This window comes from Mastomys coucha, unplaced genomic scaffold, assembly GCF_008632895.1.
Source record: "Mastomys coucha isolate ucsf_1 unplaced genomic scaffold, UCSF_Mcou_1 pScaffold13, whole genome shotgun sequence".
Taxonomy (NCBI): Eukaryota; Metazoa; Chordata; class Mammalia; order Rodentia; family Muridae; genus Mastomys; species Mastomys coucha.
In genome coordinates, this window is record NW_022196895.1 from 21,291,544 (window position 1) to 21,317,045 (window position 25,502).

Here is a 25,502-nt window from a genome sequence, read left to right on the forward strand (position 1 = left end):
GAGGGGGGAGAAGGTTGAAGGTGAAGGAGGAGGCCGCACACTCCTAAAGGGTGAGACAAGAAGTGCACGTTTCTGTGTGTGCACTCGTAGGCAAGGTCAGGGGTCAGCCTCTAACGATGGTGTGCTTGGGTGCTGTCCACCTTGTTTTTGAGACAGTGTCTCAGACAGGCCTGAGCTGCCCCAGGATGCTAGGCTGGTCTCAGAGATCTGCCTTTTTCTGATTTCCCAGCACCAAGATTACAAGACCGTGGCACCGTATCTGGCTCTTAACCTGTGGATCCCAGGGGTCCAGCTCAGCTCTTAGTCCTGGCCAGGCATGCACTTGACCAACTGAGCTGCCTCCCCAGCCGCAGTTATGTGCTTCTTAAATATCAAATTACTTTAAAGACTTTATGCCCTCTGCCTTTGTCATCCTGGTGAATGAGGAGTGTCTGGGAGGAGCTCCTGGTGGCTGGCAGAGGTGTTGTTTGTGAGGAAGCATTAAGTCGGAGGATGGACACAGAGTGATGGGTTTTGCATAAGCTGCTACACAGCCTGGGAAGACAGAGACCTGCCACAGCTTAACTCAGACATTGTTTCTGTGTGTCTACACAGAAGAAGCACTTATTTTCAAAGCTATTTTGGTCTGATCTATAAAGTGCACTATGAGGAAGATGATTGGTAGCTGTTCTTAATAAACAGTTAGTGGGTTTCTGCCTGCCTGCAATGCAAAACAGATGTATCTTTGTTCTTTTAAACTGACTTTGATGAATAAACTGTATGTGACGTCAGGTCCAAGCTATTGGATGTCTGAGTCCTGCTCAGAAATATTTTAAAATATAAAAAAGTTTCCATGGGCTACGCTGAGAGAACAAAGTGAATTCCAGTTGCATTGCTGTGAGCGTTGAAGCAGGTTCAGGAATTCCGAGAGGCTTCAGTCCAAGCAGCCCCCTTTTGGTATTTGGGGGCACCGTTTCTCTCTGCTGCACCAAGGAACCCTCCCACTTCACAGCTGTGAACTCCACGGGGGGCGGGGGTGTTCAGTTCTCAGCTGTCCCTGCCAGAGCCTTTTGCGGGGGTCATTATTTGCTAGTTTATTATTGTTATTATTATTTGTAGAAATGCATCCTAAAGGGGGCATGAAGATTCTGCAGCAGTGAGCCAGGATCTGGTATTGTGTGATGTTGACATTTGTCCTCACTTGCTTATGAATGATGCAGGGTTTTTAATCACTAGCATCTTGGCTTTGCCTATGCTTCTGGCAGACTGAGCCTCCAGTCAGCCCTGTGCTCTCTGCTCCATGCATCAGGAAACCAGCTCACTCTGCAGGTGTTCCATCCATAAACAAGCGTCAGCCACGGGCTCCTCTTTCTTTTTACGGAAACCCTTTGGAATTTAACTTTCAGATACAAATACTTGGAGCAGTTGGCAGCCGAGACGCAGGAGAAGGAGCAGAGAAGTCGGAGCGTGAGCCGGGGCAGAGCTGACCTCTCCTTGGACCTGAGTTTGGCGGCAGCCCCTGCTTCACCTTCCCCATCAAGCCAGAGTCCCTCCTCTGCTGACACACAAGAGGCTCTCCCGGTGCCTTCATCCCCACCCACTCTGCAGTACCCCCAAGGTGAGTGCTGGGCGAGTGGTGGGGAAGCTGAGCATCACTATCCAACAGGCTTCCTCTGGAGTTCAGTGTGCAGCTGACTGGAGACATAAGGACAGGTAAGTTTCTGGGGTGACTTCAGCCTGCGCTGTCACTGACACTGCAGAGGTCTTCAGAGCCATGTGGATGAAAATAAAACTGATTTATTTATCAAAGTCACCCACATGTAGTCATTGAAACATGAGATTATGCAAAATTAGACCAACATTGACACTTGTAAATACCAGGTATTTAGTACTTCATGATTTGCATATATGTGGCTCTGTCCAATAAGGTGATCACTTTGGAATCTTCTTAGCCTAAATATTGACTCATTTTAAATTGATGGGAATAAAATAAATGAAAGCAAGGAAACAAACTTAAAATATAGTGACAATAGATGATAAATTTAAAAATTGTTTTCATAGAGTCTCTCTGTATGTGTGCATGTGTGTGTGTGTGTGTGTGTGTGTGTGTGTGTGCACGTGTGTGCATTGTATGGCCACAAGCTTGTGTGAAGATAAGCAGGTTCTCCGTGGAGAATTTTGGTTTTTCAGAGTTTTGGGGTGTGTGTGTGTGTGTGTGTGTGTGTGTGTGTGTGTGTGTGGAAGTGGGGGTGGGGGAAGTAAAGCAAAGCAAGCTCCTGCAAGGCTGTTCACTGCAGCCTTGAACCCCAGCTGCCTTCCTGATTGTTCCATGCAGTGCTTACTGGGGGCCTTTTTCTTTCATGTTACTACAGAGCACAACTCCCAGCACAGGCGCTTGCACAATATGCTCCTAGCACTGCCGCCAGCTCTGCTGGGTTTCACTGAGTGCTATGGCTTGCAGCCTGATGCAGACAGCCAGATGAAGGCGGCTGAGATACTAGGCTTTCAACTCTGGGAGGGTTGGCTAACCATCACCCGCAGCGTCCCCCAGGCAAGGCAAGACTGATTACCTAACCAACCTTCAGCTGGCTGGCTCTCCTAGGCTCAGGGTCCACTGGGCAGGAGCAGGCTGTCCCGCCTCCTAACTTTGCATTATGTGGTTTCTGACTCCATGGAGGATTCTCCCAGGCAGATGGCCCAGTCACGGATGAGTACTTTCAGTCTGAAAACACCAAGACTGAGTATGAGAAGACAGGTCATACTACCCCCCCCCCCTTCCCCGGAGCTCCCAGAGACTGGACCACCAACCAAAGAGTACACATGGAGGGACCCATGGCTCTGGCCACATATGTGGCAGAGGATGACCTCGTTGGGAGGAGTGGCCCTTGGGCCTGAGGGAGTTCAATGCTCCAGTGTAGGGGAATGCCAGGGCAGGAAGGCAGGAGTGGGTAGGTAGGTAAAGGAGCACCCTCAGAGAGGCAGGGGGAGGGGTAATGGGATGGGGGCGTTCCAGAGGGGAGACCTGGAAAGGGATAACATTTGAAGTGTAAATAAAGAAAATCCAATAAAATAAAACAAATCAACACACACACACACACACACACACACATACACACAAAGAAGAAGACAGGTCATTCTGTGACAACTCTGAGCTTTCCAAACACTGCCTTAAGGTCATTGTTTTATCTGTGTTTGGTATTTCCACAGGCAATATAAAAAACTTGCCCCTGGCAAAGTTGTGGTTCAGTGCTTAATCTGGGGACTTTAAACTCTAATGTATACTTCCAGCTGTTTAGAAAATGAGGTTGTAAACTATGAAATATAGGATAGTCCCAAACAGGGCATTGGTGGTATCTGTAAATAGTGTTTGCCATTAGATTTTTAAATCACTCAGTGATTTCAGCAGAAGACAGTTCCTCAAGGATTATGTCCGACTAGAGTTGAATCTGAGACCATCCTCTCTAGGAAAAAAACTGTGTTTTAAGCTCCCAGAAGAGCGCAGGAAATAAAATACATAAACACACCCCTATCAGATATATTCATACACATATATGTGTGTGTATATATGTATATGCATATAAAATATCTATATGTACATATATGTACATGTTTGTTTATATATGTAAATATATGTTGCTATATTAGTGATATATATTAATCAATATGAACTTTTTCCAGTGAGCCTTTCAGAGTGAATGTCGTTTTCCTATTTAGTGGGAAAGTAGAAATGTTTGAAAATCACACTAGTGAGGTTCATCAAACACAAAGCTGGGATGAATTTATACACCTGTACATAAATAAAGTATCATGTGCTGTTGTTGGCATTCCCCTAGGGGGATCAGTGGGTCTTTCAGGATATAGGTGGGTGTGTCTCCTACTTTGATTAATTGTAATCTGAACCAGTGGGGCCACAATGCATTCTGACTTCCTTGTCCTCATGTATTTTAGATTGGAAATGAGGGTCTAGAGAGGTAGCCCAGTCAGTAAAGTGTTTGCTGTTCAAACACAGTGAACCTGAGTTTGGATCCCCCATGTGCATGAAAAAGTCAGATGTAATGGTTACACATCAACCTCAAGCATTGGGGGAGAGAGAAACAAATGAGTTCTGGGAGCCTGCTCACAAGCCAAATGTTGAGCTCTGTGTTCAGTGGAAGATCCAGCTTCAAAAATTAAGATGGAAAAGTAATCAAGGGAGACACCCAACACTGACCCTCATTTACACACATTTGCACACAAACACACAAACTTGGGCACATGATTACACACAAGTTAGGGATGATAACAGTCTAGAGAGAATGCCATAAGAGAAAGATGTTTATGAGAACTGCTGGGACTTCCTGCTGCTTTGGGGACTTCATGACAGACCTCCAAAGTTGAAGTGACAAAGATTTAAATACCCCTACCCTCCGCTCTACTAATGTTCTTTGAAATACCCTGTAGCCCTCTATTATTAGTCTCTTCTTACTACCAGGTCCCATTTTCAAATATCCAAAATAACTTTTTGCCTATCCCCAGTATTTATAATATTCCAACATCTGGAGGAAAATTATATATATATATGTATGTATATATAACCACAGATCCAGATGTGTGTCCTGCCTTGAACACCTGGCACTGTTGTGTTCCACATGTGCCAAGGGTTGACAGGCTTTTTCATCCTTGGTCATTCCTAGAGCATAAGACCACAGTGCATTTCACTGTTCCACCATGCCCTACCCCTTCTTTTTCCATCACTTCCCTTCTGTTGAGTATCTGGTCATGTGTTTGGATAAGAGAGGAGGTGGCATCATCTATAGTTTTCTGGGGATCAAATGCAAGGGAAGATTCCTGCTGGCTGTCACTGACAGGGCTGGGAGAAGAGTCCACGGATGGAGCTGCATCCCAGCATTTGAAGAGTCACAGTGGCCCATGCTTTGTGTTGTTCTAGTTTTCACCATACCATCTGTTTGCCTACCCTCTCTCCTATATTTACACCAAAAGCAGCATTTCAGAATCATCTTGATAAGAAAGGGAAAAACTAGTATTTGTTACTAAACTATGTATGGCTCAAGATGATAGGTCATTTTGTGGCTACTCTTACTACATTTGATTTTAGCTGTTTGAATCAGGGTCTCATGTACCATAGATAGATTTCAGGCTTCTCTATGTAGCAAAGAATGGCCTTGAACTTCTAACCTTCCTGTCTCCACCTAAAGAGGCTGTGGCATTCCTCCCACATCCAGCTTACAATTATTTGCTTGGATTCTGGAGAACTTTTAAAAGTGTAAGCACCAGGCATGGTGGCATAGACATGTAATCCCAAATACAGGGGAGATAGAGGCACTAGCATCAAGAGTTCAAAGCTAACCTTGGCAGCACATTGTGATCAAGGGCTGCAGAAGGCGCTGTCTCAAAATATAAAAAAAAAGAGAGAGTTGAAAGCATTTGAATGTCTTCTCATTCCTCTTACAAAGCACATACTTGAGAAGGGAAGACCTGATGGCTAAGTGCTAATAACAATATGTACCATCCAGCAATTTCAGCTAAATATGCTGTAACCCTTGTGTAAATGATGCCACTGTGCCTTACCAGCAAGCCAGTGTGTGCTGAAATTATTTTTCCATCTGGCCCCTTTGCAGCTCATAGCAGATGTGTGTCCCCAAACTGCCTAGTCTTTGTTGTCATGGTCTGGGTATTTTTCCTCTTTTGTCAAACTAGCAGACTCTCATGAAGTGATGGCATCTATATGTGCTCGTTCTGGCACTGTGCTGTAGCTAGCAAAACGAACCCCAGCTTGTGGTAAATGTGGCAAAGCATCTCTCTTCATCCATTGTTTGGATAGGCTGCCATTTTACTGAGACCTGAGGGCTTACAGCAGAGTAGATGATAAGTTTATTTCCTCTTGTTCTTCTGAAGAAACCTACAGATGACTCTGGAATCAAAGTTCTCCTCACTGATCAAAGTGAAGATTTCCTTTTAGTGTAAAATTCTTTGATATGATTTTTTAAAAGTTTTACAGAGAATTAAAAGGAATAATATGTATGCTGTGAGTAAAAAGTCAGATAGTTAAGTGTGCTTAAATTCAACTGTCTACTTGATGGGATCTAGCATCATCTATGGGATGGGCCTCTTAGCATATCTTTGAGGGTTCATCTGGATTAGGTTAATTTTAGTTATGCTGGGAAGATCCTCCTACAGCCTTTGGTCTTGAACTCAATGAAAGAGAAACAGAAAACTGGACCCTACCATTCATTTCTTGCTGTGGTCTGACTGTGGATGCAGCATGTGGCCCACAGCCTCAGGTCGTGCCACCATGATTTCCCTAAGGTGATGGACACCTTGAGCCATGAACCAAACTAACCCTTCCTTCCTTAAGTTGTCAGAGCAAGGAGATAAGTAAGCGTTACACAAGTATCAATGGCACAAGTGACTATCACATAAACAATCAATGACATAAAGTGACTATCACACAAAACATCAATGGCACAAATGACTATCACACAAAGTATGAATAGCACAAGTGACTGTCACACAAAGCATCAATGACACAAGTCATTATCAAACAAAGTATCAATGAGATAAGTAACTATGACACAAACTATCAATGACACATGTAACTATCACACAAAGTGCCCATGACACAAGCAACTATCACACAAAGCATCAATGACACAAGTAACTATCTAAGTGTCAATGAGACAAGTGATGATCACACAAAGTACCAATGAGATAAGTAACTAATACACAAAGTATTGCCACCAAATGGGTCATATTCTTGGAATGCATTTGATGGAAACAGAGTAAAGAAAAAAATGCTGTCCTGAGAGCCAGCTATTGGTGGTGGTCCCTGGGATGCGTCTTGGCTTGACGGCCCTCCTTGGGGAGTGGGAAGCTTGTTCCCACTATGCTCCCTTCCACAAACACACAGTGCCCTCCTGAGACCAGATGAAAAGAAATTACTGTTCTTAATGAAGGCAGTTCCTATTGAGTACTTATAAATGACTTTTATCCACAAGCCTTACTAAGGCAATGCAATGAAGGCTAGGTTACCCTTGCTGTTTCCCATGTATGCCCAGAGATGAGACCTTAGAGGGTGCATCTGAAACACTGGACATACTACATAAAATATATGTCAAGAAAAATATATTCAGTGATCAGCTTTCTTTTGCTATCTGTAATTAGACTTTAAGGTATTTCCAAAGGACTTTTGACTCTGGGAATATGAGACATGGCTAATCCAATTGCATATTCACCTGGAAGAAAGTGTAGAAATTCTTGAGGGTGGCTTACTGATATTTCTTTCTTGGATCCATGCCTTTAAAGTCCTGGAATTAAGAAAATTCCTATAGCCTTTGGTTTCTGACATCTGGAAATTAAGTATAAACATCCAATTCTGTCATGAAATGTTCAGTCCATTTGAATGAATAATCATTTCACAAATGATCCATCCATCATCTTGGCTGTAGTCATCATTAGTATCAACTGTGTGTCATGGTCACCTTTGTTGTGTGCTGTTTGAGTCTCCTTCAGATTATAGGTACTGTCCTAGTTTACCTAATCCATGTGGCATGAGGTAGAAACATCTGGTGCCGTTTCTACCTGGTCTAGCAGCTGTGGAACAGTGTCAGTCGTCGGCCTCATACTTGCTGGTTTGTGAGCATGAAACTTTTGGATGCCTTCAGCCCAGTGTTATATTTATTGGCTGAAAACTTGATTCCTGTGTCTGTGGGACTGGAGCCTGTACTTCCTCCTCATTCCTCACCTGCTACTCGATGCCATTTCATTCCTTTGACCAACTCCATCAGGAGCTCCATTGAAGGCCAGGGCTCTGTTTCTTCTGTCGTAGATGCCTACTGAAAGTCTTTACACCTATCTACAGTTGACTGGAAAATGCAACACATTGTTCCTTGAACAGTTTGATAGTGGCTTGCAATGTTTTTCTTGTGCCATATTATTCTCTTGAAAGTTTATTTTTATTTTATGTATGTTCCACATGATATTGTATGTGTATACTATGTGCGTGTAGTACCTGAACAGGTTAGAAGAGCGTAGTGGATTCTTTGAACTGCACTACAGACAGCTGTGAAATATCATGTGGGTGCTTGGAACTGAACTTGGGTCCTCTGCAAAAACAGCAAGTGCTTTTAACCATTGGACTATCTCCCCAGGCCTTTCTTGTACTGTATTTTGGCACACTGAAGTCTTGAGTCTTTTGAGGTAGATAAAGAATAAACCTTAAGGAAAGAGAAAGCACAAAATAGTGTTGGGAAAACTGGCTAAGTGAGCACTTTCTGATCAACATGATGACCTCCTAGAAACTGTTGTTAAGAACTGTGAAAGCTTTGGGACTTTATTCCACCTTTAATGGACTGGGCTGCAACAACTTCAGAGATGCTGGATGAGAGCATGGAGCTCTAGGGTCAGAGATGAGAACTTTATGCTTACAGGGCCAGAGGTAGCAGAGAACCTCCACTTGTGTGCCATATTTCCCAACCCTGGCTCCCATGGTGATGTGAACATGGACTAGTGATGCCTAGACACATAACTGTGAGAAACCTGATGAGAGGAATTTGGAGCATAGGGCTGTAAGCAAACCTTTCCCTCATCTCAGAGACACAGAATGGTGGAGAGTGAAATGGATATTCTCACTCACTCTCATGTACATATTCTTTCTCTCTCCCTCTAATTTCTGTTTTCCAAGAACATTTCTTTCTATACATATCCTTAGAAAGTAATTCCAGAAGAAGGGCTCTCAGTGCCTCTGCTTGCCAGGCTGTAGACTCATGAGGAATCCATGAGGAATCCATGAGGCAAACATGAGGCAGTTGTTACCCAACACTGAAGGACAATGGTTTTTAAACAAACTTTACTATGGATTTTATATCCTAAAGCCTACTTAGGGTAAGCAAAAAAAAAAAAATCATGTTTGAAATAGTAATTAATTTGCTTGGTTTTGTTTAATAAAGAGACTGTGAGGAGCAAGAGTCCCTGCCTGCAATAGGAGGCTACAGGAGATGAGTGGCTTTTATTCAAGGCGGGAACCTCATACTGATGATTTCAGGTCTAGGCAGGAGGTTCTGTGAGCTGGGACAATGAGGGTCTTCTGCCTCTCTGCCCACAGCCAAGACCTTGAAAGTAACCATAAGTTATAATCTGAGGTTCCTTCTGGCATCCGTCCCTGGCTCAGGACCTTAGTAGCCACAATGCTGTGTCCTTAACTTCTACTTTTCCTTGGGTACTGTCTTAGATAGGGTTTACTGCTATGAACAGACAAGGCAATTCTTATAAAGAACAAGATTTAATTGGGGCTGGCTTACAGGTTCAGAGGTTCAATCCATTATCACAAAGGCAGGAACATGGCAGCATCCAGACAGGCATGGTGCAGGAGAAGGTGGGAGTTCTGCATCTTCATCTGAAGGTTGCTAACAGAATATTGACTTCCAGGCAGCTAGGATGAGTGTTTTAAAGCCCACACCCACAGTGACACACCTACTCCAACAGGGCCAGACCTTCCAATAGTGCCACTCCCTAGGCTGAGCATATACAAACCATCACATGTACCCACGCCCCATATACACTGCTGTAGTACAGGTGAGTAAGCTGGTTTTATACGCCCTAAAATCCTGATTCTGTAAGGCCACCTCTGGGACCAGGGACCCTGCAATGCATTTTGTTACGTTTGAGACGGACATGTTTCTTTTAAGTCTTTCTAAATCGGAGCCTCTCTGAACAAGCCCGATAGATATACTAGAAGGTTCTCATAACTTTTCTGATGCAACCTCTTTGATCTCCTCTACATCTTTTAGATAATCTACAGAAGGAATGTGCTGCTTGCTCCAGGGTCCTCTCCTTGCTTCACTACCTCACCATCATGTCTCATTTTTCTTGTAGCTACATTGTTGTCCTCTGTGTGGAAGGTTTTTCAAAGTTACTGCCAAGCCCTCTATTTTCATACTCCCCTTTCGCCCAACCCCATGTCTACTTCTGATGGTTATCTGCCTCGGAAAAATTTGTAGTCTGTGTCTCTACCCTTGTCCTTTTGGATCCTGGGGTTAAGTATCTCCTACTTCTCAGATGCTTCTGTCATTAAGTTCCTTAAGATACTAAGACTTGGCAGGTGCCTGTCTGAGGACATTCAGTGTGGAAGTCTATAAGGTGGCACCCCCAGATGTGTCAGACCTTCTGTTCCTCATCTGGGAAAGGTAGAGGACATGTCCATGGCTATCCAGGGTACTCCCCGTGAGTAGATTATACAACTCTAGCCTGAAGAGGCATTTCTCCATTGAGTTGACAAGTGCCCCTGGACTACTTCTTTGTAAAGATCTAGACACTCTAGTAGAAAACTGAGAGGATGGTTCTGGACAAATTGATAGTTAAAGTATATCTATTTCTTAAAATAGCCCCTTTGTCTATTCAACCACTATAGGAAAATACTACATGCTCGAGGCTCAAGACTAAGAACTGTGTTTCCGAGCCTGCCAATGACTTTCGTGCTAACCCTTGATTTCTTCTTTGTGAATTTATTTGCTAAGAAATGCAGATAAACTGCTGAGTCTTAGAGTAACTGGAAAGCCACTTCCAGAAGTGACAGATGTAAGTTGGGGACAGTTGTGTGGGTGAGGATTTAGAGGTAAGATGTCCAGCTGTGCCTCTGGCTCAGGCCAGCTGTTTCTAATTATACTTGGTCAGATTATACTGGCCCGGAGAGCTAATATTGTCCCTAGCTGCTAGTTGTTTGATCTTCTGATGTCTCCTTGCTGTGACTTAACAGACAACTTGAACCTGGAGAATACTTTGGGCAAGATAATTTTTTATATGTAAGTTGTTTGTATCATGAATGGTACCTTGACCATGACAGATAACAGCAAATAATCAAAAGATTTTTGTCTTTGATCCCAGAAGAACATCTATTTATGATGTTGACTGAATTATTGAGAGACCTGAAAACTTATTGATTAAAAAAAGATAAACTTTATTAGTTTATTTGTTGGACGCAGCTATGCAGTACTGTCCCATCTTAATGTCTGCGTGCTCCTTTGACGCCCTTGGTGCTTCTGTTTGAGGCTTCACTAGGGCCAGAGAGGCTTCTGGAAATGTCTTACTCTTAAAGAAAAGTTTGTCCAAGGATGAGTGAGGATTGGAGTCTGTCCCATTCAACTTGCTGGAACCAGAACAGCCCCAGTGTGTCTAACTTTCGGGATGACATTTACATAGTTCAGAGGAAGTCTTCAGGACCTAGTGTTTGGGCTCTTATCACATGACTTCAAAATAGCAGTAGGTCAATCAACAGTGCAAGGACCTGGGACAGCAGTCCAGTTTCTGTTTATAGAATGAAATAGAATATTTACTGTGCTTTATCAAGCACACAGTAACTGAACCTGAAACTGGCTACTGCTGTTGTATTTTGTGATGCTACAGTATCAAACTCCCAGTTAGAAGTGTCCTCTGAGAAGGAAGAGGGGAATAGAAATTTTAGATATGTATGTGTATGTGTATGTATATATATAAATAATATATATAATATATTATGCCATGCACATTTTGAGCGACAGTAGTTTATGAGGCAAAAAGCTTCAAGGAAGCTGTCTCCTGCAACCCCTAACTCAGAGGTAGCCCAGATATGTCCTTGCTATAGTCTCGCATGCTAGGTGTCCCCCAAGATATGATTTACTATAATAGTTAAACAAAATTAAATGTTGCTCTTTGACCTCCACCCATGTTCCAACATCCTAGCCAAACCCTGGGCTTGGAATTTCGTAGGCAATGTTACACATTCAGACTAATTGCCTCCAGCATTGTTAGAGAGATAATGAGGGGGGTAGGGCATTGAAGCTTACAAAATAGAAGTTGATAATCCCAGGGCAAGGTCAATTTTTCAGTCAGGAACAACAGTTGAATCACTCCCAGGGATTAGAAGAATGAGACCCCTGGGACAGTCTCTGCTAGCCCAAAAGATTAACATAGTGGGCCTTTACTAAGGATTGGTGGGACCTTGAGCAGAGAGAGAGAGAGAGAGAGAGAGAGAGAGAGAGAGTGTACTGCAGAGATTCCAGATTCCAGCCTCTACCCTCCTGGCTGGCTCACCCGCAGCCTGCCCCCCCCCCCCGCCCCCTGGGACTCTGGCTGGGCCAGAGCAGGCACAAGCGTGCTCAGAGCCCAGGGGTGCTGCACCGCTCCAGAGGAGATGGCTGCTGTTTTAGACCCAGATGGCCTCAGATATACCCTGACCGCTGAGCTGCCAGATTTTTCTTTTCTCTTTTATAATGACTGTAAAAGTCTGATGCCATTTTGAGAAATACATTTAGATCCTGCACTTCCTTGTGTCGTGTCTGTTATTTTTTCTTCGCCAATGCCTTGCCGACCTGTACCAGAACCCTGTTTCTCCCGCGGGTTGAAAGAGGCTGAGGTTGGCCGGCCTGCAGCAGTATTAGGTTTTATAATGTATAAAAACTTATGGGTACATGTGCATGTGCATTAGGGAACACATGCACATGCATATGGAGGTCAGATGTCAGTGTCAGATGTCATTTTTCAGTTTGTCATCCTACTTGTTTGTTGAGATGGAGTTTCCTAGCTCACTCTCACATAAGCTACACTAGCAGGCCAGAGAGCTCCAGAGATCTGCCTGTCTCAGCCTTTCTAGCACTAGGATTATGAGGACATACCTGCATGCCCAGCTTTAATGTGGATTCTGGGTATTGAATTGAGGTCCTTGTGCTTGAATGCATGACAGGACTGAGCTATCTCCCCAGCTATATGAGTGCACGGGTGCGTATGTGCTTGGTGCATGAGTGAGTGTGTGTGTGTGTGTGTGTGTGTGTGTACGTGTGTGTATTGTGTGTGTAGGGGGGCTGTGCATTTTGAACCAAGACCTCACAAAAAGTAGCCAGGCACTCTACCACTGTGTTGAATGTCCAGCCTAGAAATGATCATACCCAAAGCACTTGTGATCTTCTCTAACACCAAGCCCAAATGCATGATGCACTTGAATCCACCTATCATTAAAGGTCCTGGTTTTGCTTTGGTGGCTCTTGCTGTCATTTCTTGAGCTCTTCTTTATCCTTGTGAGCTCTTTGGAGTATGACTAACATGAGGAGCTGAGTGTGATCTAAGAGTGTCCGAATATAGATTTGGCGATATAACACAGCCTACAAGTGCAAGGGTTGAACTTCATACTGAGTTCTACTGTTGCTAAATGAGGAAATCTTGATGGTTAGGACTGGGGGGGTGGGATGGGGCAGTTACCTGGTCTATAGAGTGGCAACTCTAGAGGTAACGTAGAGTGTCTTAGATATAAACTTTGGGTATTTGGCTCTAAAATTTGAAACAACGCTGTGATAACATGTTACATTAAAAATATTAATGTGTCTCTATGCTTACATTAGTTTATGTGTACTACATGCCTGCAGTGCCCACAGAAGCTGGAAAGGGGCATTGGGTTGCCTGGAACTGGAGTTATAGAAGAATTTGAACCACCATGTGGGTGCTGGGAGCAAAACCCCAGTCTTGAAAGAACTGTCAGTACTCTTTAACTGCTGAGTCATGGCTCCACCCCCGACAGCACACTACTTTTGTGAAACTTGCATAGCTGAGTTAGCACTCAACTAATGAAAGTATTCCTGTGCACAGATCCCATTTTGTGGTGATTTTATACTTTGGAGACATTTGGCTGTGTCTGTAGACATCTTTGCTTGTCACAGTGCTGGGAAGGTTGGGGGGGGGGTGATGTTAAGGTTCTCTAGTGAGAAGAAATCAGAAGGCTATGGATGCTGTAATCTGCAGGAATACTTACCCATGTCAAGGAATTGGTTGGCCCTAAATGTCCACAGTACTGGAGCAGAGAAAGCCTGCTTTAGATAAATCTTCATGAACAGCTCAGCTAGAGCTGGCCTAACACCAAAGGCAAAGTCTAAAGAATTTTTTAAAGTTGTGAGCATTTTCTCCTGGGACCTTTCTCAGATTTATGCGATTAAACCTCAAGTCTCAAGTTGATGGTGTTAGTTATTAGCTTTAAACTAGGGAGGTCCCTGGAATGTGCAGTGTTGGAGCAGATGTTATAGAACTGGCTGGCCCCATCCATAGTTTCATAAGACCTGCCTGAAAGCCAAGTTCCTGGCAGAGCCATCAAGACACTATCATAGACCAAAACTGATTGAAGCTACCCAGAGATTGACTGAATCTAGATCTTATAAGTAGACATTGGACTCTGCTACTGGGGACATTGATGAAAGCAGCCATTGACACGTCCCTGCCCACTGTATGTTGTTGGTTTTCAGAAATATTTACATATTTCTTCTTTGTAGCTCAGTCAACTTCCACCTTGCAGAACCTGCGATTAGGACATGGGGCAGGTCGATCTGGGTTAGAGACCCAGCATCATCCTCTGTGCTCTACCTGTCAGTGAGATCCTACAGGAAGACAGTGGTCTAGACTCAGGGGAGATGTTTAGAGAAAGGTTGCTGGCAGAGGTGTGGGGAGGACAAGGGGCCATCAGAGGTTGTCAAGCATACCCCAAGGAAGGAGCTAGGGAAAATAGGAAATGGTTTTACTACTAGGCTTGCAGGACTGTGGTGAGTGATTGGCATTTGCTAAGAACCATAAGCAGGAGAAGAAACCACAGGATGGAAAGGGTTGCTGACAACCTATGCAAGTCAGCCAGGTACATGGGGCACTGGTTTAACTTTTCTAGTCTCCCTGCTTGCCAGCCCTAGAGGTAGAGTTGGAGGCAGCCTGGCAAAGGTGAGTGCTCCTGTATTTAGCTCATTGTATAGTCCTGGCCAAGCTGTTTATTCAAAGATGCTTTCTCTCTTCCTATATGGGGACATGAATCTTCACTTTATATTATGAATGGAGAAATTAAATAGGTTGACATTAATAAACTTCCTAGAGCAACCTTAGGGTGGGACAGATGCTTAATACATAGTAATTTTTGTTTTTTACTTCGGGCTAAGTGGGGCCCAACATGCAGCAGAGGTCTTGGAGACCCCATGAGGAAGTGGTGTTGAGCTCTAGAGGCCTCTGCTCAGCTGCCTTTGGAACCCAGGAGGAGCTGGTACCATACCTGGGTCTTTCCTTCCTTCCCTTGTTTCTTCAGTTCTGTGATGTACAAGATAGCATAGACTTTTGTGTCCACAGAATAAGGAACAAGGAACAAGGTGTCTCTTCCTCTCTGTGGCTTCTCATGTTGTTGGGACTCTTGGCTCCTCAGCCTCCCTTGCTCCTATAATGGTTGTTTCTCTGGTGTAGAAAGATCCTTGAAGGTCAGTGATATGGCTCAGTGGACAGAGAGGCTTACTGTAACAAGCCTGATGATCTGAGTTTGATCCCTGGGACCCATGTGTAAAGGTGGAAGGAGAGAACTGACTTCACGGAGTTCTCTGATCTCCACACACACTCTGTGGCAGGTGTACACATGTACTCAAACAGACACTAACAGTGAACAAAACTGAAAGAGGGATCCGTTGAGTGATGCCCAGGGCCCTTGTGGTACCAGTGATCCCCTTTCCAGTTATTTCTCCAACTTTGCATAAATGATACATGATCCCATTCTTTAACCGATACGGTTTTTTTTCCCCTCTTCCCTATATCCTTGCTTCCAACCTTGAAATCCATTTTCAACCCTCAGAATCAGGTCAGCGTGCTTCTGGCCAAGCACATTTTTCTAGTCTTTCCTAAGTGTGTCCTGGCGATGCTGAGTTGTGTCTGTCTGCTTGGGCTGCAGTCCAGTGAGACACATTCACTCGTGGGCTCCTTGGATGTTGCCAGCCCCTCCCTGCCTGATGGATCCTGCTGGAGAAAGTGAGTGTGCCTAGCACCTCTTATAGTCCCCCCCCGCCCCGCACAGCTCTTGAGATACAGGCAGAGTTGCATGTCCTCCTTCTAACCAGGATGTGATAGCAAGTGCATGGTGCCCTGGCAGCCCCTGCCCTGGATGCCTGCTTTATTATGTATAGTGCCAGGGTCAGAGTGGGATCCTTATGAATCCAACAGGCTAAGGAGGTAACACCCTGGCCCTTCTGCCCTGTCCCACTGTGATGTCCCAGCCTTGAGTTTCTTTCTCACTTTTTTTTCTATCTAATTTTTTGAGACAGAACCTCTCATGGAACCCGGAGCTCACTGATTCAGCTCGGCTGGCTAGCCAGATAGTTGTAGGGATCTCCCTGTCTCTGTCTTCCCAGCACTGCTCTGCAGATGTGTAATGCTTTTTATGTAGGTGTTGAAGAGATGGACTCAGGTCCTCATGTTTGTACATCAAGCACTTCACTATCTGGGCTGGCCCCCGTAGGCATGACTCTCTAACAGGGTCTTATGTAGTTCAGGATAGCCTCTGATTCACTATGGAGCTCATTATTTCCAGTTTCTTATCCTCCTGGATCTACCCCTCAAATACTAGGATTATAGGTATACATTATGACATCTAATTTTAATATGGTATTAAGGATGGAGCCCAGGGCCTTATGCATGCTAGGCAAATACTCTACCAACAGAATTGCACATTCCCAGCCCCCTGCTTTGGCCTCCTTAGGGTTATCATAGAGCCATCCCTATGGAGGGGTCAGGAAGATCTCAGCAAACATTTTATATAAAATGCCCAGTAAGTATGCCTCAGAGGGTTTTGACAGTCGCTGTTCTCCTCAAACTCAACATAGTCCTTCCCCAAGCTGATCTCGGTAGGGAAACTGTCCCCATGGGGTACTTAGTTCTGGAATCTTATTTGCAGTCCTCCCCTATAGAGGTGCCTTGGCTGACATTTTCTTCTTTCTGCCCAGTCTCATCAGCTGCAGGGTTTGCTTCCTGACTATTCCATCCTGATTGGAGCCTCAGCCTTAGCTTTACAGGAAAGATCAGCTATTCCCATAGGAGGGGCGCTCGGCCGGACATAGGCATAGACGGGGGTGGGGGGGAGAGGGGGAGAGGGGGGTCTTGTAGCCAACAACAAAAGACATTTGCTCTCTATCTGAAGTGCTCAGATGCATTTCTAAGTACGCAAGGTCAATCATCTTTGCTCTAGATGGCTGACTAGCTCCCTCTGCACTCTGAGCTGAACCTCACTGAGCATCTTCGACTCTTTCCACATAGCATGTACTCCAGGTTTCCGCATGTCCTCTTTCACCTGCTTAGCGTGTTCACACCATCAAGAGACGTTGCTTAAATGTCCTTTTGATGTAGGGATTTTACACCTCCCTTCTGGACTTCATGAAAGCACCTTGCTACGCCTTCCCCGGGTACCACCTTCCTAGCGTACCTCCTTCCCAGTGCACAGTGCTGTTAATATCAAAACATGCAGGATGTTGTTAGCTGTTGTATATTGGGTAGTAGGAGCTAAATGGCTGGCACTGTGCTGTGCCTGTGGGACAGTAGAGCTCATGTGCCTTGCCATGCAGGATTTTAGGATCTCTGGCCCTGTGCATGTGTCATTGATGTCAGAGTGCGACTGATTGGTCATCAGTGTATTTGCTACCACTGACATCATTGTTGGACTAGAGAAATTCTTGTTAACTACTGAGACTAGTAGTGGCTTGGAGGTAAAAATGCTGTTTTCACCCCTGGTGTTGATGAAAACCTTCATTTCCTGAAGATGTCCGTGCTTCCTGTATGTTCCAAAGCCTCTGGGGTGGAGGATACTTCCCCTGTCTGCAGGGCAAGATGCCCTTCATAGGAAACATAACCCCAAAAGCGTGCCTGCATGTATGGAGGTGTCAGTAAGAGAAGCCCCGATTAAAGAGAAAATCAAAGAAGAGAGAGAACACTATGGAATTTGCTGTCGTGTCTCTGGGTCTTCGTAGGTGCCTCCTTTAGATTGACCAGGAGTGACAGGAACTTTGTGAGGCAGTACTAGCTCCTGAGGCAGATGGGGCCCTCTCAGATGGAAGAAGAGAAGATGTAGTCCTTCAGGAACTTTGTTCTAACTGTGACTAGAGAAGGGTCTACCATGAGCCTACTTTTCCCACCAGATCTGCCAGTCACCCCCTGCAGGTGCTGGTCCACACAAGACCCTGACCATTGCACTTAGGGCTTTATATCCTATGCCTTATTGTATGGTAAGCTTCTAAAGGCAGAGGGCAGTAAGGTTGGGCATCACCGTTGTTTTATTTCATGCTCACAGGAACAAGCCTCCATTCCTGTTTGCTGCCTTGATTCTTAATCCCTTGCTTGTTTTGCTTCACTTGCATGTGTCTGACCAGCACTTAATATGCTCATAAATTGTTCAGGACAGCCTCACATGCCAAAGATTTATCGTCAGACCCTGTGGATACTGAGGCACATGCTCTAGGCAGGCGGTGACTTTGAAGTTGACTGTTTCCATACAGGTCCACGAGAAGAACGCCTCCTCTCCCCAGTATTTGGAATCACATATTAGTGGCCCAGGCTTCATGCAGTTAGGTTTTGATATATTTGGATGGCATTGTGTTGTTTCTTCCCAAGAGTGTGTGGCTAGCACATCTATTAACACATCTGTCTGGACAACCCTTGGCCAACCAGGGACTGTATGGCTGTCTGAGTCCTGTAGGTTAAATGGGATGAAACAATGAGCCAACTGCAGTCAAGCATCCAGCAGCCTCTCCTTTGGTAAGTCTCCAGGGGCTGGTAAGCTGTCCTGGCTCACCCTGCCGTGGACAGAGCCACAGGAAGACACCCTTGTCCAGGTCCCCCACATGCTCGCCATGAATGCCCAAGTGCATGCCACATGCTAGGCTGTTGGCAAACACATTTTCATTTTGATGTGGCTATTCTGAAGTCAGCGTGCATGTACACATATGCTTTCTGTCAGCCCCATCATGATACCACCATTGCTCATGTTCCACATCTGCCAGGCTTGTAAAGCTCACACAGAGGGGTGTATCTCTCTACTAAAGAGTATATCATCAAATGAAAAAAAGAAATCAGCACTGAGATTCTCCTACACCCAAAAGGATGTCTCCAAAGGGCGTACCCAGCCTTTCCCATGAGCAAAGCCTTGGTGCTACTTTTGAGGGACAGTGTATGGCATACCTCTTCTCAGGCGTGTGAACTCAAAGGGATGTGGCTTTTCGTTACCCTTTGCTGTTATCGGATGTGACATCTTTGGGGACAGCCTCTGGGCTCTGAACTAGGCTCCTGTGCTAGGTTAGAGACCCCAGGGATGAATGTATGAGTGAACATCATCCAGGCAGGAGGAAGGTACACACTATGCCACCCTAATTCCTGCCTGAAGGGCACAGTGGGATCAACACAGGATATCTTCTCTGGTGGCTGCGAAGTACCCAGAACATTAAGAAGAGTCTACAGTTCTTCCCTTTTCTACCCTTCCTCTGCTCCTTCCATCTGTCCTCTCCCAAGGCACCTCCCTGCTCTATTCTCAGAAGAACACAGGGCACAGGGATGGGATGCTGTCCTCAGTGACTTCTTGCTAAGAAATTGATGATGGTTGGGCCTCTGCCCAGTGAGAACTGTTTTCCTCCTTGTGGTCAAAGCAGGGCTTGGCTCACTGATAGGCTAAAAGGCCAGGCCTGCATACCTATGGCCATCTCTCCCCAACCCTGAAAGCAGCAGTATGCTCCAGGGAGAGGGGGCTTGGGGGAGACAGAACAAGCAAGTAAATTGATTGATCCACTTGTTTTATGGGGTCTGGACAGATCTCTTCTAGTTCCTGTCTGAATGTCTTCATCACCTTGAGTGTGTGTGTGTGTGTCCGTGTGCGTGCCTGTGTGTGCACATACATACACTCAGGACTTGAGCACACATTCTTTAGGAACTGGCAGAATCCTAGCAGTGTAGCCTCATCCAGCCCAGGGCAGTTGCTGTTAGGAGTGACCCAGCCTCATCTGGCCTATCCAGATGGCGTTTGGCTGGAGGTTTGTGTATTCTCAGTCATTCTGTTACTTGTGCAAAGTTCTCTTAGCTGAGAGCTTTGCTCAGCAAAACCAGGCATGAGGCAGATGGAGCCATTTCGCTGCACCATGGAGTGTGAGCATTTTACCTTGACTCTAGCAATGTGTTTCTAGTTTTTGATGCTTTACAAATAGGCCTTTGCCCATGAGTGGTCCCTTTATTTAAGGGTTTTTTTTGTTGTTGTTGTTGTTGTTGTTTCTGTTTGTTTTGGTTGGTGGTGGGGTTTTGTTTTGTTTTGTTTTTAGAGTCTTGTAGGATGATATGGAGCTTACTATGTGGCCCTGATAGTCACAGATACTCAGTGATCCTCTTGCTTTCACTTCTGAAGTGCCAGGACTACAGGCATAAGCCATCCTACCTAATACTTTAAAATATTTTAACTTTATGGATATGAATACTTAGCCTGCATGTATATATGTTCACCATATGCATACCTCTTGGATCTCCTAAAACTAGGTTTACAGAGGGTGTGAGCCACCATTGTGGAGACTGGGACTTGAACCCAGGTCTTGTGCAAGAGCAACAAGTGCTCTTACCCGCCAAGCCATCTTTCCAGCCCAATACTTTAAGAATATCTGTTACGAAGCAGAGTTGGAGTTTATTAAGAAAGGGGTTATAGATTTAAGCATAGGCTTGAATGGAGAAGAAAGACATCCATGTAAAGGACAATTGTGCACACAAGATTGTAGACACAGGCTTCTCCAAAGTGAGACACAAGTGATTCCTTGAAGGGCTAACTTTATGCCACTGGGCATGCAGTATCTGAGCGTCCGATCCCAGGGGGATCAGCCTCTCTGGGCTAGCCTCCAATGTCAGAATGCTTTTTGGAATGCAGCTTGAAGGTCAGCTTGATTTACTGTGGGTTTTGCTGCTTTCCCCCACAAAGACATTACATTCATTTTATGCTGCTACATAAGAAATGGCCCAAAACATCATCACTGAAAATAGTTCCTGTATGTTGTCTTGGAGTTTCTCAGCATTGCTCAGCTAGGTTCCTGTGGCCAGCTGGGCTCTGATCAGGAGACCTGGGAGGACTCATCCTTCAGACTCACTCAGTATTACTTTGCACTTGTAGATCGGGTCCCTGTTCATTATTGGCTGCCAGCCACACTTCACTGTCAGCTTCTAGAGGCTACCTATATCCGTACCACAAGGCCCTTCCCATCTGTGATGCTAGTGGTACAAGTGGGAGCCTCAGGTTTCTCAGCCCTCTGACATCTTTTGTGTTGCTGTTATGACAGCTCCAGTTTCTGAGGCTCAGCTCACTGAAGCTGGCATGCCTAATAGCCACATTCTAAAATGGACTTACACATCACCCACACAGTATTGTTTATAGCAGCTGACCATTGGTTCAATAACCACAGAAAAGGAATGATTCTGGGGGGGGGCGGCTACTTTTAGACCTTTCCCAAAGGAACTAATGTTTGGGTGACCCCTGCCTTCCAGAAGAATCTGTTCTTAATGTAATCTCTACTCTTGTCTCCATCAGTAAGTGGTAAGGACCACGAGCCTGAACTGGAGGCGGAAGCCAGGCAGGGTGCTGATGAAGCCAGCCAGGACATAGCATCTGCCCACAGGGGAGCAGAGAGCCAAGAAGAGCCGGTGCTGGAGCTAGAGCCTGAGGAAAGAGCTTCACTGAGTGAAAAGGAGAGGCAAAACGAAGAGGTGAATGAGAGGGACAACTGTTCCGCCGCCTCCAGCATCTCATCCTCCAGCAGCACCTTGGAAAGGGAAGAGAAGGAAGACAAACTGTCTGAAGACAGGGCGACTGGTAAATGGAACCCCTTCTCCATGTGCAGAGGCTCTGCTGTTTTAGAGCCTAGGCTACCCCGCCAAGGCGACCTGTGAGAATTGCTCACTCCTTCAGCTGTGTCACCTGTCCCATGGTGCCAGTCAGCCAGCAGCTTCCCACTAGACCTCTGGCTCTGGGTCCTCCTATGCTGTGGGATCTCTTAGTTCCATAGGTGGTGAAGAAGGTCTGGATGGTAGAATTGTGCTGAGGAACAAGATGTAGGAAAGAAACCACTAGTTTCCCTTTATTGGTTTCAGTGTTGATGATGGCAAATTTGGTGCGTTCCAATTTCTGCTTGAAGTTTAGGCAGGTTTTGATGCCATCTATTCCTTTAGAAGACTTGTTTGAGGGAAGTATATTAAAAAAAAAAAACACAGCCAGAATAGATATATGAAACAAATTGAATTAGTGCTTATAAAACAGCATGGTTCATAGCACATGGAGGTAATGTTGACATATTGGACCAGTACATACAGGCTTGAGGTGGTTGTATACATTATATTAGGCCCACTCATAAAAGTAACCTATGTGATTTTCCTTCTATAATTCTCTTTTCAGTATTACCCCTGGAATCCATTGAATTCAGTTACGGCTGAGAATTTTATAGTTAGGGACTGAGCAGAATATTAGGTTGTATATCTAGACCCTAAGGATCTCATTGGGCTTTTAGTAACTTGGCTCAAAGGGTTATTCATACTACCCATAACAGCATTGGGTTTAGTTTTCCTATCCATGACTTGTCAGCCATCAAGGTGATAAAACCCAGCATTCCTTATCAGCAGAAGAATGGACCATGCTTTAGCCTTCATTGAACCATATACCAGAGCACAAACTCAATCCCAAGGCTCCCCTTGCCATTCTGAGCTCTGAGCCAGGCACTGTTGAGTCGCATAGGTTACAACATTGAGAATACAGTCTCTGAAACTCAGAAGAGTTAGAGAATGAATGAAACTACACTCTCTCCCAACAGATCTGCCAATAACTTAGTCTAAAATCCTTATTGTTTATGGTTTTCCCAGTTAGAACATACTACTGAATGTGATTTTTGCATATAACATATCACTAAGTTATAACTTAGGAAGGAATCCAAGACCATTAGTTTATATCTTAGAAATTAATGCACTAAAAATCTCATGCCTGTTTGGCATTTACATGTGCTAAGAAGGACTATTTCATGTCCTCCAAGTATTAAAACAGTTATCTCCAAATTCTAGATGTATTACTCAATTTTAACAGAATTATGATCACAAGGTAAGTTCTTGGTAACTGATTTTTGTGCATTATGAATAGTGTTAGGAGTGTTACTCATCATTTTTGGTCTCAGCATATCAACAAGTTAGATTAGGAAAACTAAGCCAAGGAACTTTCTCCCAAAAAGGAACAACTTTGGAAAAATGCAGCCGCTGAGTTTCCAGGAGCCTAGTATTCATTTTCCACGAAGAGCAAGTGGGCTCCAAGTGTACAGATGTAGCAACTGGAGCTTTTGGTGACTTTTCCGCTTCACTTGAGGATTGAGAAGAGGATTAGTTCATTTGTGGGGACTTACTGGCTCCGAAAATTTTACATTGTTCACAGTGTCTAACAACAGAGTCAAAGCAACTCTGTCATAACAGCTCTTGCTGTTCCTCATGAAGTTGTAGAGACATTACATTCCTCTAACTATTGTGTCTCTTACTGAGAAGTGAATTTGTAGTGATACCAAGTAAAGCTCGAAAGAGCTGCAGCTCATTCCAGGCACCTTGGTTTTCATTTTGTTCCATGTTTAGCCCTGAACACGGTAATTATCATAGTTGGCCATAGGACACTTGCAGATCAGCAGGATGGGCGCTGGGGATGCCTGTCTTGTTTGCTGTGAGCCCTCACTTCCTAGCTGTATGCCTGGAACACAGTTGGCCCAGAGGTTGCTGAGAATAAGTTTGAAGGTTGAAACACAGTCGCCATGCCATTTAACACTGTAGTCTCTGTAGAGGCCCTCTGAAATGGCCCTGGTGCTTTGAAAAGCACAGAGGTCAGTGGAGCCAGGTTTCCATGGTACACTTATTACATCAGTACAGTAGACTGGGATAATGTGAAGGTATTGTAATACCTAGAGCCCACTAAGAAAAATATGTAAAGACATGTACTTTAAAATTCTATTTTAATTCACCCTGAATTAAAATGATGGTGATGTTCATACACTGGAGACCAAGGGGAAAGAAACCAAGGGAATAAATGAAAAAGCAAATAAACAGCGCATTTAAGCCCTGACACTTCAATTACTAGTTTAGTGGTGGCTTTTAAAATATACACCAATTATACCTATGCAAAATTCTTTCTTTTTCATTTTTTTGTCATACACTATATTCAGATCATGCTTTCCCCTCTGCCCAACTCCTCTCAGATCTCTTCACTTCCTCGCCCACCCAACTCCTCTCAAATCTCTTCACTTCCTCGCCCACCCAACTCCATGCCTTTTCTCTTTCTTTTTAGAAAAAAAAGAACAGGCAAACAAAAAGACTCCCCGCAACCCCCACCAAAAGCAACAATAAAACACAAGAAACACACACACAGACACACACACACACACACATGCACCACTCCACAAAAACACAAAATCAGAAACCATAATATATAAGCAAAAGATCAACAAGACAAAAAAATACCCAAACTAAGCAATATGCAACTAAATGTCCACAAAAATATCATTGAGTAGCTCTTTTCAAGCACACTGACAGAGGAAATGAGAAGTTAAGAAGTTATATTATACAATATATAATATATCAAAAATATATGTTATATTATATTTTATTATAATTAATAATTATATTGTTTTATAATAATAAAATGTAGAGGTAACTTATGTTAATATCAAATAGAATAGCCTACAATGCAAAGGAAGTTGCCAATGACAAGAGGGACAATAAATAATGTACAAAATACACACAAGAATTAAAAGAGTAAAGAAATAGGCAAGAATACCAGTATCTTCAGAATAACCACCCTGTTATGTTGTCATAAGAAAATCCAGCATTTCCAGAACAATGGAGAAAGAATGTGACTATCTCTTGGCAAAGACCATTATCTACTATCAGAGCAGACTCCCGGCTTACAAGGGGAGCTGTGCTGGCAAGCTGAGATGGAGCAAGAGTGAGAAAGGAGGAAAGAGGCTAGGATCTGGCTAGGTTGGGAAGGTCTGTCAGCACGATGCCTGGCTCTCCTGATCACAAAGCAGGCGCCAAGGATTGGAATTAGTGCTAAGGTGGAGGAAGCTGCTGTCAGGGGACAGAAAACCACTCCAGAAGGAAGGGTGGGGCTGCAAGACCCTTTCATGAATGGTCTTTAAAGCTCTGAGACTAGGGTGAATGGGGGCTGAGAGAGTGGGTGAGACATACGGTTTGAGGACAGGTAAAGTTCAAAGGTGAGGAAGAGGCAGACAGAAAGAGGGAAACAGACCGGATGAGTGTGAAGTTTGGGATGGAAGACTAGGACACCACTGGCCACCTGGCAAGAGCAGTTGAAAAGGGCTGGATAAGCAGAAGCTCCCATCTATGGATGGGCCTTGCAAGGAGAGAAAAAACTTTTAGAAGCAATATTATCTTAAAGGGAAAGATCAGAAGCTGGCAGTGATAGAGATAAAAGAGGAGTCAGGAGAAGCTTTAAGACAGGAGAAAGTACACCTGTATTTACGGGAGAGCCCTGGGGGTGGGAGGGGCAGAAAGGTCTCAGTAGGAGGGGCAGAGAAGTGCTGGTGAGAGGACCAAGAAGCTGAGCAGAGGGTCACAGAGAATTACCCAGTGGTTTCCTAATATACAAGTAGAGTGGTTGGTCCTGAGGGACTGTTGTGGACAGCCACAGGAGAAAGGCTGTGACTCAATTCTCATGGAGGTAGGAGGCTGGAAGC

At 44.5% G+C, this 25,502-nt stretch overlaps 1 protein-coding gene across 5 annotated transcripts in view; it reads left to right on the top strand.

The window, feature by feature from the left end:
- Positions 1-25,502, top strand: part of Fhod3 (formin homology 2 domain containing 3) — a 421,283-nt gene that overhangs the window by 350,787 nt on the left and 44,994 nt on the right. For all 5 annotated transcript variants that reach the window (XM_031365152.1, XM_031365155.1, XM_031365151.1 and 2 more), the window contains 2 exons: positions 1,386-1,597; positions 21,320-21,601. In XM_031365152.1, the coding sequence (XP_031221012.1) occupies positions 1,386-1,597; positions 21,320-21,601 (494 nt within the window). The remainder of the gene's footprint in view (positions 1-1,385; positions 1,598-21,319; positions 21,602-25,502) is intronic.